Source organism: Lonchura striata, chromosome 1A (assembly GCF_050655825.1).
Source record: "Lonchura striata isolate lonStrDom1 chromosome 1A, ASM5065582v1, whole genome shotgun sequence".
In the NCBI taxonomy this organism is placed as follows: domain Eukaryota; kingdom Metazoa; phylum Chordata; class Aves; order Passeriformes; family Estrildidae; genus Lonchura; species Lonchura striata.
The window spans coordinates 6,079,635-6,092,078 of record NC_140741.1 but is presented as its reverse complement, the minus strand read 5'-3'; the positions used below and the strand labels follow the sequence as shown (position 1 = coordinate 6,092,078).

The 12,444-nt window shown below is 40.2% G+C and overlaps 1 protein-coding gene across 4 annotated transcripts in view; it reads left to right on the top strand.

Annotated features, from left to right (window-relative positions):
- Positions 1-12,444, top strand: part of MPPED1 (metallophosphoesterase domain containing 1) — a 62,562-nt gene that overhangs the window by 26,443 nt on the left and 23,675 nt on the right. For all 4 annotated transcript variants that reach the window (XM_085568581.1, XM_085568582.1, XM_085568583.1 and 1 more), the window contains exon 4: positions 4,977-5,198. In XM_085568581.1, the coding sequence (XP_085424707.1) occupies positions 4,977-5,198 (222 nt within the window). The remainder of the gene's footprint in view (positions 1-4,976; positions 5,199-12,444) is intronic.

The following is a 12,444-nucleotide window of genomic DNA, read 5'->3' as shown; positions in this document are numbered from 1 at the left end:
ACCTACTGGAGTTTGGAAGTTAAAAATTGCTGCAATAATTCTGTAATTGGTGCATAAACATGCAAAAATTAGATGTTCGGTTGATTTTCTTAATTAGTAATCTGCAGTAATGAAAGGAATAAACAAAGATGATCCTAGCTAAAGAAATATATATGCTCCTATACATATTATATTACCAGAACTGCTGTCATATTATTATTCTGAACAAATGAAGGCTAAGAAACTTTCTGAGGAAAGTTTGCTGCAAACTGATGAAAGCTCCATGGATGAAGTGAAGAAGTCTGTAAGATGGTAACGCATCTGGCTATATGTAAGTTAAATATAATAACCTGAGCTTGTTGATAGTAAAATAATCTTAAATGATAAGAAATTATATTGATGGAGGGAATTTAGGGCCTATTTTTTGTGTGATGAGTTGTTCTGGGAGCAGAGCCACTGCTGCCTGACTTCTTGGATCTTGTAGATCTGCTGTGGGTTCCAAGTTACCTCATTCCTTTGAAACCTCTCCTTCAGACTGGAAATTATTTACCTTAGACGCTTTCAGAAAATTCAAGGGAACATAATTACCTTTGAGGTCTTTATATAGTAAATGGATTTTCAATCTGCGGGGCAGTTTCAGACAGATACAGAGTGACAAGCAGACAGATGTCTAAAGCATTGTACTTCTACAAGTTCTATGTTTTCCCTATGAAAAAAGATATCTTTTGCTAAAAGTGCTAAATTAAGGACAAGATAATGTGTCTCCAGCATTTTACTGCATATAAAGGGCGATTACAAAATGGAAAGGGGAAAATAAGGCAGGAGAGATAAAGAGTCATGTGGCTGAGAAGAAGGAAAAGGATGGGAGAAATCTCTTATCCCACTTAAGACAGAGGCTGACAGAGTGGATGGTGGCTTGGAGCCCCGTTCCAAATTGGTAGAAGGCAAAAGTTGAATTTGTCCTGAAAGAGAAAGCTCAGAAGCCCAGGGCTGAATCTGAGCCAGTGTGTTTCTGATAGGATTTTGATTTGTAAATGTTTAGTTCCAAATCCAACTAAGATGAAGTGGATAGAGGTTGATTATGGAGAAAATTAATTTTAGTTTCTTGCAAATTAAACATTATGAGAGGGAAAAACCCTAGCACTTACTTTAGGAAAAGAAAAAAAAAAAAGAAATTTTGCCTATAAATGGAAATTTTATTCACCCCAAGATATTTTAAATGGACATTTTGCTTAATTTCTTTTTCCTTGGTAATGTCAGCAGGATTGTGTGAATTTCCAAATATAGCCCATTCCATTTAAGTGGTATTTTAATACAGAAAAATATTTAGGTAAAATTTTTCCAACTGATTCTAGTTTATGTCCAGATTAGAGGCATATTTTAGCAGAATCTTCTCAGGTGCCAAGAACAGAAGGATCCCTGGACTTTGGACAAAAACACTTGCCTTGTTTTGGCTGGTCAAAAGAAGAGATCAGACAAAAAAATCTAGCTTCCCCCAAATTCATAACTTTTCTTATTTTTTTTCTTTGTTTGAAATTACATCTTTGACTCCCATAGCATATGTTCTTGCATGTGTTTCTTGGCACTCCTGAAGGGCAGATCTGTTTCCTACATGCTTCCTGCCTTAATTTTTTCTGGGGAATTAATTTTGTCCTGGATATGTGTGCAGGATTCCTGTGACAGCCATAATTTTTCTTTAATATCAATGTATACACAGAGCTTCTGTATTAATACTGAGTTTGCTACCTGCCCACCAGCAAAGCCATATGCTAGAATCAAATGTTAATTGGTTATCAGTTGGGGATTTAGTCCTACTCATCTGCTAGATTGATAGAATGAGAAACTTACACCAGAGTCAATGGAACATACTCTCTGGTCCTGTTAAATTGCCTGTCTGTCATAGATTTGTTCCATTACAGTCACAACACAAAATGAGGTTTGGATTTGTTTTTTAGCGTTGCAGGCTCTTTAAAATTATTGGTTTGTTTTCCAGTGTGGATTGACAGGAATCTAGAGAATCGGGGAGGATGGAGGGGACCTCTGGAAGACATTGAGTCCAGCCTCCTCCTCGAAGAGACCAGAACCTTGGCCCACTGAACTTTGAGTGCCTTTGAGGGAGGAGATTTCCCAGCTGCTCAGGGCACCTATTGCACTTTTTCACCATCCTCCTGATAAAATTCTTTCCTTGCAGCATGTTCCTCCTGCTTGTGCCTGTTGCCTCTGAGAAGGACTTGCTCTTGCATTTTCCTGGGCTCAGGTGGTGGCAGACCAGCAGCAGGGTCTGCCCTGCATCTTCTCTGGGTCTGAACAGCCTCAGATCTCAGCCTCTCCCCTCATCCCAACACCTTGGCAGCTCTCTGATGGGCTTGCCTCAGTTTCTTAGTAGTTTTCCTGTCCCCGGATGGGACCCCACACTCCAGAGGTCTCACAAGTGCTACATGGAGGAGAAAGATCACTTTTTTTGTTCAGCTGGTTTTGCTGGTGATTAACACAGCCAGGGTGCCATGACCACAAAGATTCCCTGCAGAGTCTTTTTGAGTGAAGTTACTCCATCCTGGGTGCAGCTGTGGGAATAACTGATGAACCTGGAAGCATTTTAATTATCTGTGATCAAGAGCTGTTGGGTTAGAAAATGGGAAAATGTTTGTCCTAGGGCTGTGAACAGGGACACAGCCATACAACAGTTCTTAGATTATGTACCCTTGGGGATATCCTGCTCCTAGCCAAGGAAGTCAGGGCTACAAATTGAGCAGAACCCTCTTCTTACACATAACTTCACCACAGCAGTGCCTAGTAGGGAGCAACATTTCAAAGATTTATACCTAAGTCTGTACCTCAAGAGCACTTGGAGTAAAAAGCAAAGCATGTTCTAAAGTCTTCCAAGGGACAAAGTTTGAACAAAATATTGCTAAATCTGTGAACAAGCAGCAGAAAATACTGTGTTAGTAAAAAATTTAAGATTTAAAGGGTAAAAAGTATAGTTAAAGAGACAAAGAAGAGGAAATAGTTTTACCAAAGCCTGGCGTGCAATAAAAGAATAAAACAAACAACTGAGATGCATACTCATCAAAAACACAGTTGTTAATTGAAAAGCTGACAGACCTGTAACTACAGCAGTGCCTCTGGCCGCCACTATAATAAATGTAACTGTACATTTAGAGTAATTTGCTAATTTGCCTAAGTAACACCCACAGACAGTGACATGACATAAATACATTAGTGGAAGCAACAACTATAACCAGCTCATACAGGTTCTTGGCTGCTAGATGGATGGATCAGATGAGCTGGAAAAGATTTACCAAACAGAACAGAAATGGAGCTGGTAACAACATTGTGGGATACAGGATTTCTTTATTCCTTTAAGGCCTGAAGATGCCCATACATATTGCAGCATGTAAATAACATTTTTAACTTGTGTGTGTATGTGTGCACCCACCTGGAAAGTTTGTACAGGTGGGGTACACATCTGCTAAATGCTAAGTGCTTCAGAAGCAAAACGGAGAAGCCTTTCAGGAAAATTACTGACTCTTGAACATTTAACATGTAATTATAAATATCTGAAAAGAGTTTTTGTTAAATATTCTAAAGGCACATATGCATTTGGTTCATAGGAAAGATTGGAACCAGGCACATATGCATTTGGTTCATAGGAAAGATTGGAACCTGTACCATCAGATTTCCTAATACAGGTGTTCAGAAATTTGTACTTCAGAATCACCTAAATCTTCATTTGGCAAAGTTCAGCCCTGTGTCACCTCCCTTAGGCTAGCATTGTTCTGTCTTTTGTTTCCATAACTCTGAATCACACTGTTGCATTTTATTCTGAAGTCCTACTCATGCCAACTTTTGCCATTGCATATTAACTGGTTTTTTATATTCTCTAAATAGCCTGCCTCCAGGTTAAGCTTGGGCCATCGCTAAGGATTTTTGTTATCTACAATGCATTTCTAAAATTAAAACCCCACAAAATTGCTGTTATGCAAGGTGGGTTTAATTTTCAATAAAATATTTCTTTCTGGTCCCAATCCCCTCTTCTGTCTTCATCCGGATACAAATTAACAGTGCAGAAACAAAGCTAATGAATGCAGCTTTGCACAGTTTCTGTCTTTGTTTCCTCCCAGATGTGCTTAGGAGGTTTGTGCTGAGCTGTTTGAGACAGGCCATGCCAGCTCTCAGGAGCTGAATCCAGTGAATAACCAAATGTGGAGTCAGGTGAAAAGTTTCTGTTTCAGTGCTGCTCTCAGGAAGAGCCCACGTGTGTGGGCATATATATTCTTGCCTTCATCAGGAGGTTGTTCTAAGGTTTTTCACTAAATACGGGTTGTAAAATATTCTTGAACATGAATCACTTTAAATTATAGTCCACAGAGCTAAGGGAGTCACTGAGAAAATGGAGCAGGAAATAAAAAAAACATGGGAGAGAGGCAAAGAGTGAGATTTCACTGTGGGATTTGGATTTTTGACAGCCAAACTGAATCCATGCCTTGCTTGAAGGCTTGATATTAATGTCAGGGCAAAGACCCCTCTGGCTGACCCAAGTTGTGAGTGTCAGTACAGGCTGACAAAGACCTCAGCTCTGGGAGAAGAGAGCTGACATGATTTTATGAAGCATTACGGCTGATCTTCTTTGAACCCTAATTTCTGTCAAAGAGTTATCATCACTGTCACAGTAAATGATACTTGCAGCACAAATGGCAATTAACTAGAAGTAAATAGTAGAGCAGAAGTCTGCAGACTGGTTTTTAAGGTTGATGAGTTGAAAGTAATTTCAACACATTAATGCTAAGCATGCTAAATCATAGTGTGCCATGAAAAAGACAGTAATGTCATTTACCTGAAATCAGCAGGAATTACAACAACATGTAGTAAGGGTAGGCTCAATTGTTCCACATATGTGAGCATATTACAGGAACCAATAACACTTTGTGTATCTGTTTGCTTTTATGAGATTTTTTCATAAAACAAGTAATTTGTTTGTTTTTCACTGTTTTAGGTAGCCTGCCCTATGAATACAAGATTGTGATAGCAGGAAATCATGAATTGACCTTTGACCAGGAATTCATGGCTGACTTAATCAAGCAGGACTTTTACTATTTCCCCTCTGTTTCTAAGCTGAAGCCAGAGAGCTATGAAAATGTACAGTCTCTTCTAACAAACTGCATCTATCTTCAAGACTCTGAAGTGACGGTGAGGGGATTCAGAATATATGGCTCCCCTTGGTAAGCAGGTTTTTAAGCATACATAAAAAAAATATTGTTGATTGCTATCACATCAGCCATTTTGTCTGCATCAGCTGTATTTGGATTGCTGTGCTAGGAAGAAAAGTAACACTCACTTTGATAAAGTTTTTATCTTTTCTTGTAATGAATCATTCCTGGGACAAAATAATGTACTGTACTGTGGGTATGGTTAACCAAATAATGATGGGGAAAAAGGTGGTGTGCTCTTCAAACTCTCAGCCAGGAGCTGTTGTTTAACAGTCCAAGCAGGGGGCTTTTGTGTCATAAAATATGTTTTCTATCCTCAGTGAGTTCATTTATTTACAGGTTAATTTTATTGCAAGGGTACATTTTTTTGAGAATTTCCATCCTACAGATAATATTGGAGGTTCATTAGTGTATACAGTAGTCATTTAACGCAGCGAGCTTATTTCAGCAACTCTGAAGGTCTTTTATTGCATATCCCTCAGAATCTTACTTTCTTTTATGAAGTAATAGCTTTCCTCAAGGTCTAGCTGAGATTCTAAAGTCAACAACTCAGTGGATATTTGATATTAATATTTGTTGGATTTTGTTCTACTGCACAGTGAACACTTAGAACCCTTGACAGTATCGGGGGCAGATGGATTTTAGTTCCTGACTTCCTTGTATGTGCTGCTTTTGTGTCTCTCACTAATGTCTCATTGCTGTTTATTATTTCTGCTGATGGGCCTGTAAATTGGGTCTTTTGTGAGCATTTGGTATATGTTTTAAAAAAGTAAAAATGTATTTTAAAAGGCAGGGTTTTAAGGGAATATATTATTCTTCCTTTTAACATCACATCAGGCTGAAATGTAGCAAACAAGTTGTCAAACCTGATGCATATACCCTGATGTGAATTTTCAGTGTGAATAAACTGTGAAATCTCTTGGATTTTTTTCTTTTTTAATGAAAATTGGCTTTTTCCCATTTGGTTACTTGAGATGGGTGTTAATTTTGTCTGAGCTTATTATTCTGCATTTGTGTAGATTAGTTTCCCTCTTAAATGCACCCTTCTCTTTCTCCCTCTCAGACTTCCAGATCTTTCTGGGTTTTTTTCAACCTACCAACCTGCTGTGTTGTATTTCTTCCTCTTGTGTGTACAATATATGCAGTCAATGTGCAGCTTACTTAATTTTCCAAATGATTTGGGAAGATGTTAGATGGTATCAGTCCCAATATTAACTTCTGAGAAATGCCAGTTGGCATCTTTTCCCATTTTGATGTTCAACTGTAAATACTGTAATTATGCTCTGTTTACAATATGTTTGGTAACCTCATATCTTCATTGCCATGTTCATAACCAGGCACCATATTTCCAGTGTCAGTAATAATCTTCCAGGCAGTGAAGTACCAAAAGTCGCATGGAAGTCGAGAGAAATTAAATTAAAGCAAAACACTTTCTATAAAGAAGCACTATGCAGAGGCTAAAGAGAAGCACTTGAACTTTCTGTGTGTGATTAAATCTGCAAAAACCTGTTGAGAAAACCTTTTGTCCACCCACTAACCCATAAATAATGCTTCTGTAAAATCAGCTCTACCACATTTCCTTTGTGCACAAATCATGTCACTGCACAAGTTGCCTGAGCTATCTGCTGTGATCTATCCTTCAAGTAAAAAGAACATTTTCCATCGTTTCTGCAACTCCAGGTCATAGCTACACTTCCACACTCCATCTTTTACAATGCTGCTAAATCATCTCCCACCCCATTATGGTCCAGGAAGTTGAATGTTGCGAGGTCTCCTGAAAATATTTGCCTTCTCTGTCTGGGAGAGGGTCTGATGAAAGTCTTCCAGCCAAACTGAGTTTTTTTGCTTGCTATCCAGCAATGCTGAATGAAGTTTCCACACCAATTGATGACATGTCCAGTGGAAACATCAACAGTAGCAATAAAAGCCCTTCATCAATCTATCAGGGCAGCAGATGCAGAGTCCCATCAGCCAGGCCACCAGTCAGAAAGCTCGGGAAGACAAACAGTTCTTGTGTGGGTGTACAACTAGCTGCTGCTGGATTTCAGGCTGTGCTACACTCCTGTGCATAGTCAGTACCACTGTTCTTTGGTATTTCTGCTAATATACTTTGCCCTAAAAGGAGAGGTTTGTCCTAGTCTCTCTGGGAAATCAATCTCAGTTTCTTTCTACATCCTAGTAATGTAATCTCTAAAAAGATGCAGACATTTTTTGAACTTTACATGGTGAATATTTTTTTTTGACCTAGCATTAAAAAGCTAGTTCACTAGAAAATATTTAGGAACATAGTCAAGTCCTCAAAGTTTAAAGTTCTTTAAGGTCTCAGAACTCCATAAGAAAGTCAAATTTCTAATATCTAAGTCTAATATCCTAAAATAATTTTTTCTGTTTTGAAAATATGCACTTAAACTTGCCATTTCTAATTGCAGCGCTGACCTTCTGTCTTACATCACCTTTTGTAGAAATAATTAGAAGCTAGAGATATCCCTCATTCATAAAATGCATTGATCAATAGTTGCAAAGTACTTTAAGAACACTGGAGTGACATCTGAGTGAAAGCCAAGCAGCATTAACTTAGTGTCTTTTACCTGTAGCCATATGCATTTTTATATATTACCTACACACATTAGATTTTACTTCTATTTAAGATTTTTTAGTTGCAAATTAAAGTGAGAGCTTGATTGGTTTGTATAACATGCCAGTCTCTAAGGTCGTTTAAATATGTACCACTTGAGTGGGGTTAAATACTTTCAATAGCACTTGGTACTTTGTCCTCTATTATTACCTAAAACCAATTGCTTATTTTTAATCACACAGAAGAAATGGGACAGTGTTTTGTCTCGGAAGCCAATGCTCTAACTCTCCTGGGCTCCGAGGGCAAGAATTCAAGTGCCAGATCGAGCCTTTACTCACTAATAAAAATTGAACTGTCTTAATTGTTAATTACACAAGTGTTATCATTGAGCAGGGAGCAGCCATTTTGCAATGCCACTTGCAATGCACAAAAGCAGGAATTAATATTACTTAGGAATTAGTACGCCTTAGGAATTAGTACTTGCAAAAGCCGTATCTTGGACCATGGATTATCAGGATAGATGATGAGGAGGAGAAGTGTGAAAACATTAGCAGATTCATTGAAAAACTCAAGAATATCAAGATTTTAAATGTGTCCAGAGCAATGCTGAATGCAATGGGTAGTTGTTTGGCCTAGGGGCATGATGCTTCTCACAGCGCACGTGGGGCTGGCTGCCAGATCTGGATGAGCAGGGCGCCAAGAAGGATGCAATGTGCTTCACAGAATCCCAGGATGGCTCAGGCTGGAAGGGACCACAGTGGGTCTCTGGTGCCACCTCCCCGCTCCAGCAGGGCCATCCCAGAGCACAGGGCACAGGATTGTGTCCAGAGGGGTCTGGGATATCCCCAGTGAGGAGACTCCCCAGCCTCTCTGGACAATCTGCTCAGGCTGGGTCCCTGCCCAGGACAGAAGCTGTGCCTCCTGCCCAGGTGGAGCCTCCTGGGCTCAGTCCCTGCCCGTGGCTCTGGTGCCATTGCTGGGCCCCAGAGCAGAGCCTGGGCCCTGCTCGGAGCCCTCCCTGCAGCCAGGGACACCCAGGGCTGAGGGCCCCTCTCAGCTGGGGCTCCTCTCCAGCTGCACAGCCCCAGCTCCCTCAGCCTTTCCCTGCCAGAGCTGCTCCAGGCCCCGAATCCTCTCGGCAGCCTCCGCTGGCCCCGCTGCAGGAGCTCCATGGCCCTGCTGTGCTGAGGGGCCCGGGGCTGGACACAGCCCTGCAGATGTGCACACAGGCTGGGCAGAGGGGCAGCATCGCCCCTCAGCTGCTGCCACTGCTCTTAATGCACTTCCTTCAGTACAGCCCAGGTGCTGGGAACTGTTGGGTCTTCTTCAGTATAAAGTTTGGACACCCTGATTTTTTTTTTTTGCAAAAACTAGTCACAGGAAATCATCCCAGCAAAACCCAGGGCATGGTCAGAACATATCCACAGACCTGGAAGCAATCTTGTGCAGACAGCAGCTGTAGTTGTTGTGAATGTAAAAGAGAAGACTTTAGTTCCTCAATAACATTTACTGTAAAATGGAAAGCTTCTAGTTGAAAAGTACTTTTAAACTCCCCTTTTGTTCTGAACTGTTATGAAGATAGACAAACTGGCAGACAGAATAACTCAAATGATTCTGCGTAATAATTTCACATAATGTACTTGGGACTGCTAAGAATTCCCAAGGATGAAGCCATTTTCTAGAGGGTTTTAATTTATTTTTCAGTAACAACAACAAAAAAAAAAAATCATGTAAGAGAAGTAAAAAATAGCAAGCAGGAACACCAGAGAGGTGGCAGAGAAAACACCCTTAGGTGTTTCCAAGACTTGGCTAGACAGTCATGGCTGACCAGATAGTGAGTGGTAGGTTGGACAGGAGATCTCCAGAAGTCCTCTTTGAGCCATCTTTCTGTGATTCTGTCAATCCCACTATGGAGCTAGAACTGTGTGTGAGCAGACACCTGAAATGGGCAGGTATCAACAAAAGCCTTGCAACAGGGAGTTTACTGTTGTTATCACATTCACTACAAGCAGTAGATGGCCCCAACATCTGAACCCTGGTGGTTCAGAAGTCAGGAAACTGAGATAACCGTGGAAGTTTGAATTTGGATTTGGAGCAGATGGTCTTTGTCATCAATCAGTGTTCTGTGTTATCAGACAGGGTATTAAATCTATGATGACATCATTCATGGAAAAATATTAATAATTTACTAATGAGTTACAGATTTTCAGCTTTCTATTGTAGTTCATCACCCCCCCACCCCACCCCCCCCCAGTATTATTTTGCAGGTAAGAGTTTTAGTACTAGCTACAGCTTGAAGATAAACTATACCACCCTCTCTTGTTTCTGTAATTGCCAAAGATTTTAATTGCACAATTACACACTATGTTTGCACAAAAAAGACCTGATGCATTCAGTGCTGTGCTTGCTGAATGAGCCCACTGTATATTAATCCTTTTGCAGTTATTCAGAAATGCCCTGTAAAAACAAATGCCTATAAAGGTGCATGTGCATTTATGTATTGACATGAGAACAGTTCTCTGAGATTCGTAGAAAAGATGTGCATCTGCTAAAGCACAGGTATTCTCTGTGTATGCTCTGATCTGGTGGAAAATGACAAGTGGCCTTTCTATTAAGAAGGGAAAGATTGTGCATTAGTGGCAGGGTAAGAGTGTACATTTTACTTGAAAGTGCAAAAGAAATGCAAGTAGCAGAAGGAGATCTTTTCCCTAGCTTTCCATAATTGTTGTAAGCAGATGTATACAGCTCCAGGAGAAACTTTGGTCCTCCTCTGCTTTCAAACAGGCATAGAAGGTGGCAGGAGAGCATTTTACCTCTTTTGCACTTTTTTCCATTTTCCACCATGTGGGAAAGGAAGGAACAATCACAACTCTCTTGCAAACATATGACATTTTCATTATTCTAAATGACATATTGGTCTGGATAACTTAAAGAAGACCTTTTGGATGAGATTGCCTCCAGACTCATTATCCAGAGTGGATTTTTACTTGGCTTCAATTTTCTGGAGGGATCTATTCCTGTGAAACAGAACCTCATTTTTCTTTTTGCAGAAGTACATTTCTTTTTCTGGTGTCTATGTATTCTCATTTCCTCCTTTATTCTTTTGTTAAAGGCCTTCTGAACTCCAGAAACTCTTAATTTCCCAGTAAGGGAAGATGTGAGAGCAAATATTAATGTCAGCCTAGAAAGGTATTTGTGACCATTTGTCCTGCAGTGACAGATGCCTGGGCTGGACTCCTGGGGTTTTGTAGCTTCCCTCCAATGCAGCATTGATTAGATTTGGCCTGGCATGTATACACATGGACCAACAGCTCTGGTGCCACAGTATTTTTCCAAAATTGTGAACTGTGGAAAGAAAGTTAAGGTATGTGTGGAGCAGTTTCTTTCTGTTCAAGTCTTGTTTTTATTGAGTTTAGCAAACTGGGTGAGGCTCATCCTGTGAGCTCTGGCTTTGTCAGAGAATGAATTCCTTCCAGTCTAAAGGACATCAACATGCCGGTTGCATTAGTGAATGTCAGCCCAAAGCAACCTCAACAGGGACCTTATTCTCCAAATCATCATTCCCCTTTGGCTGGAGAGCTGGAAACTGGTTCCAACCTGTTGTCCATTTTGGTGCACTGCAGTTGTCTGGACTATTCCAGCCAAGTGTCTTTACTCAAGTTGTGCATCCAGTGTGGTTGTGCTTAGCCGTAGGTGTGTAACTCTTGTCTCAGTTATCTTCTTGTCTGATTTGTGTTTTATCAGAGTAGGTGACTTTGTTATTTGACTCCTTGTCATATGTTCTCTTTCTTCTTTCTGTGTGCATGTGCACGTGTGCACGTGCACTTTGCACAGAAAGGCTGGTAACTTCCATGTGTAATCAAAACGGTTTCAAAGAGCATTCAAAGGGTCAAACTGAGGCATCCTTATTTTGTTTCCACGCAGACTCCGGACCTAGGTCTCCATTTCAGTGCCTTCCTCCTCCATCTTTTCATGAACAGCTCCTTCATTCCTTACTGAACTCAGTTTCTGTCAGCGAAGATTTATAGATTCATTTCATGAGAGGGACACACTTTCATTTTGCCAGTGATGAATCACCTAATGTTTACTTTCTGGGACCTTGTACAAATTTTTAGTCATTGAGGTGAACATCAATTAAAATGAAACTGTATTAAAATAAAATACTGACTTCATTTAACATAATAAACCTCCCAAGCTGGGAGTGTGGCTTCCATACAGAGGTGCAGCAGCAGCTCAAGGTGTCACACTGTGGGTTTCATACCCCAGAATTCACAGAGAGTAAGAACTTCTGTCTCAAAGTGACCATTCCACTCCTTACTTCTTATGTCCCCTTCCAAATCAAAAAACCTATTTAGCATCTTCCACATAGGGAATCAAATTTTTTATCACTAGACAAAACCATAATAGATGTTTTTCTTAGTAAAATACCTGATCCTTTTATGTTCTTTTCGTGCTGCAGCCTCACTTGGTCAAAAGATGAAAATACAAATAACTGAAGTGCACTTGCTTCTGTACTGTTTCCTGAGGAAAATTCCCTCTAAAACCCTTCCAAACTTCAGATTAAGTAGATTTCTGAGCAGGTGGCTTATTTGCATGTCTATGCTACAGTTTTGTTTGGATGGATGCAGAAATCCTGGACTTGGATGAATTACAGACTGCTGGGTTATGCCTGCTCAGAAATGT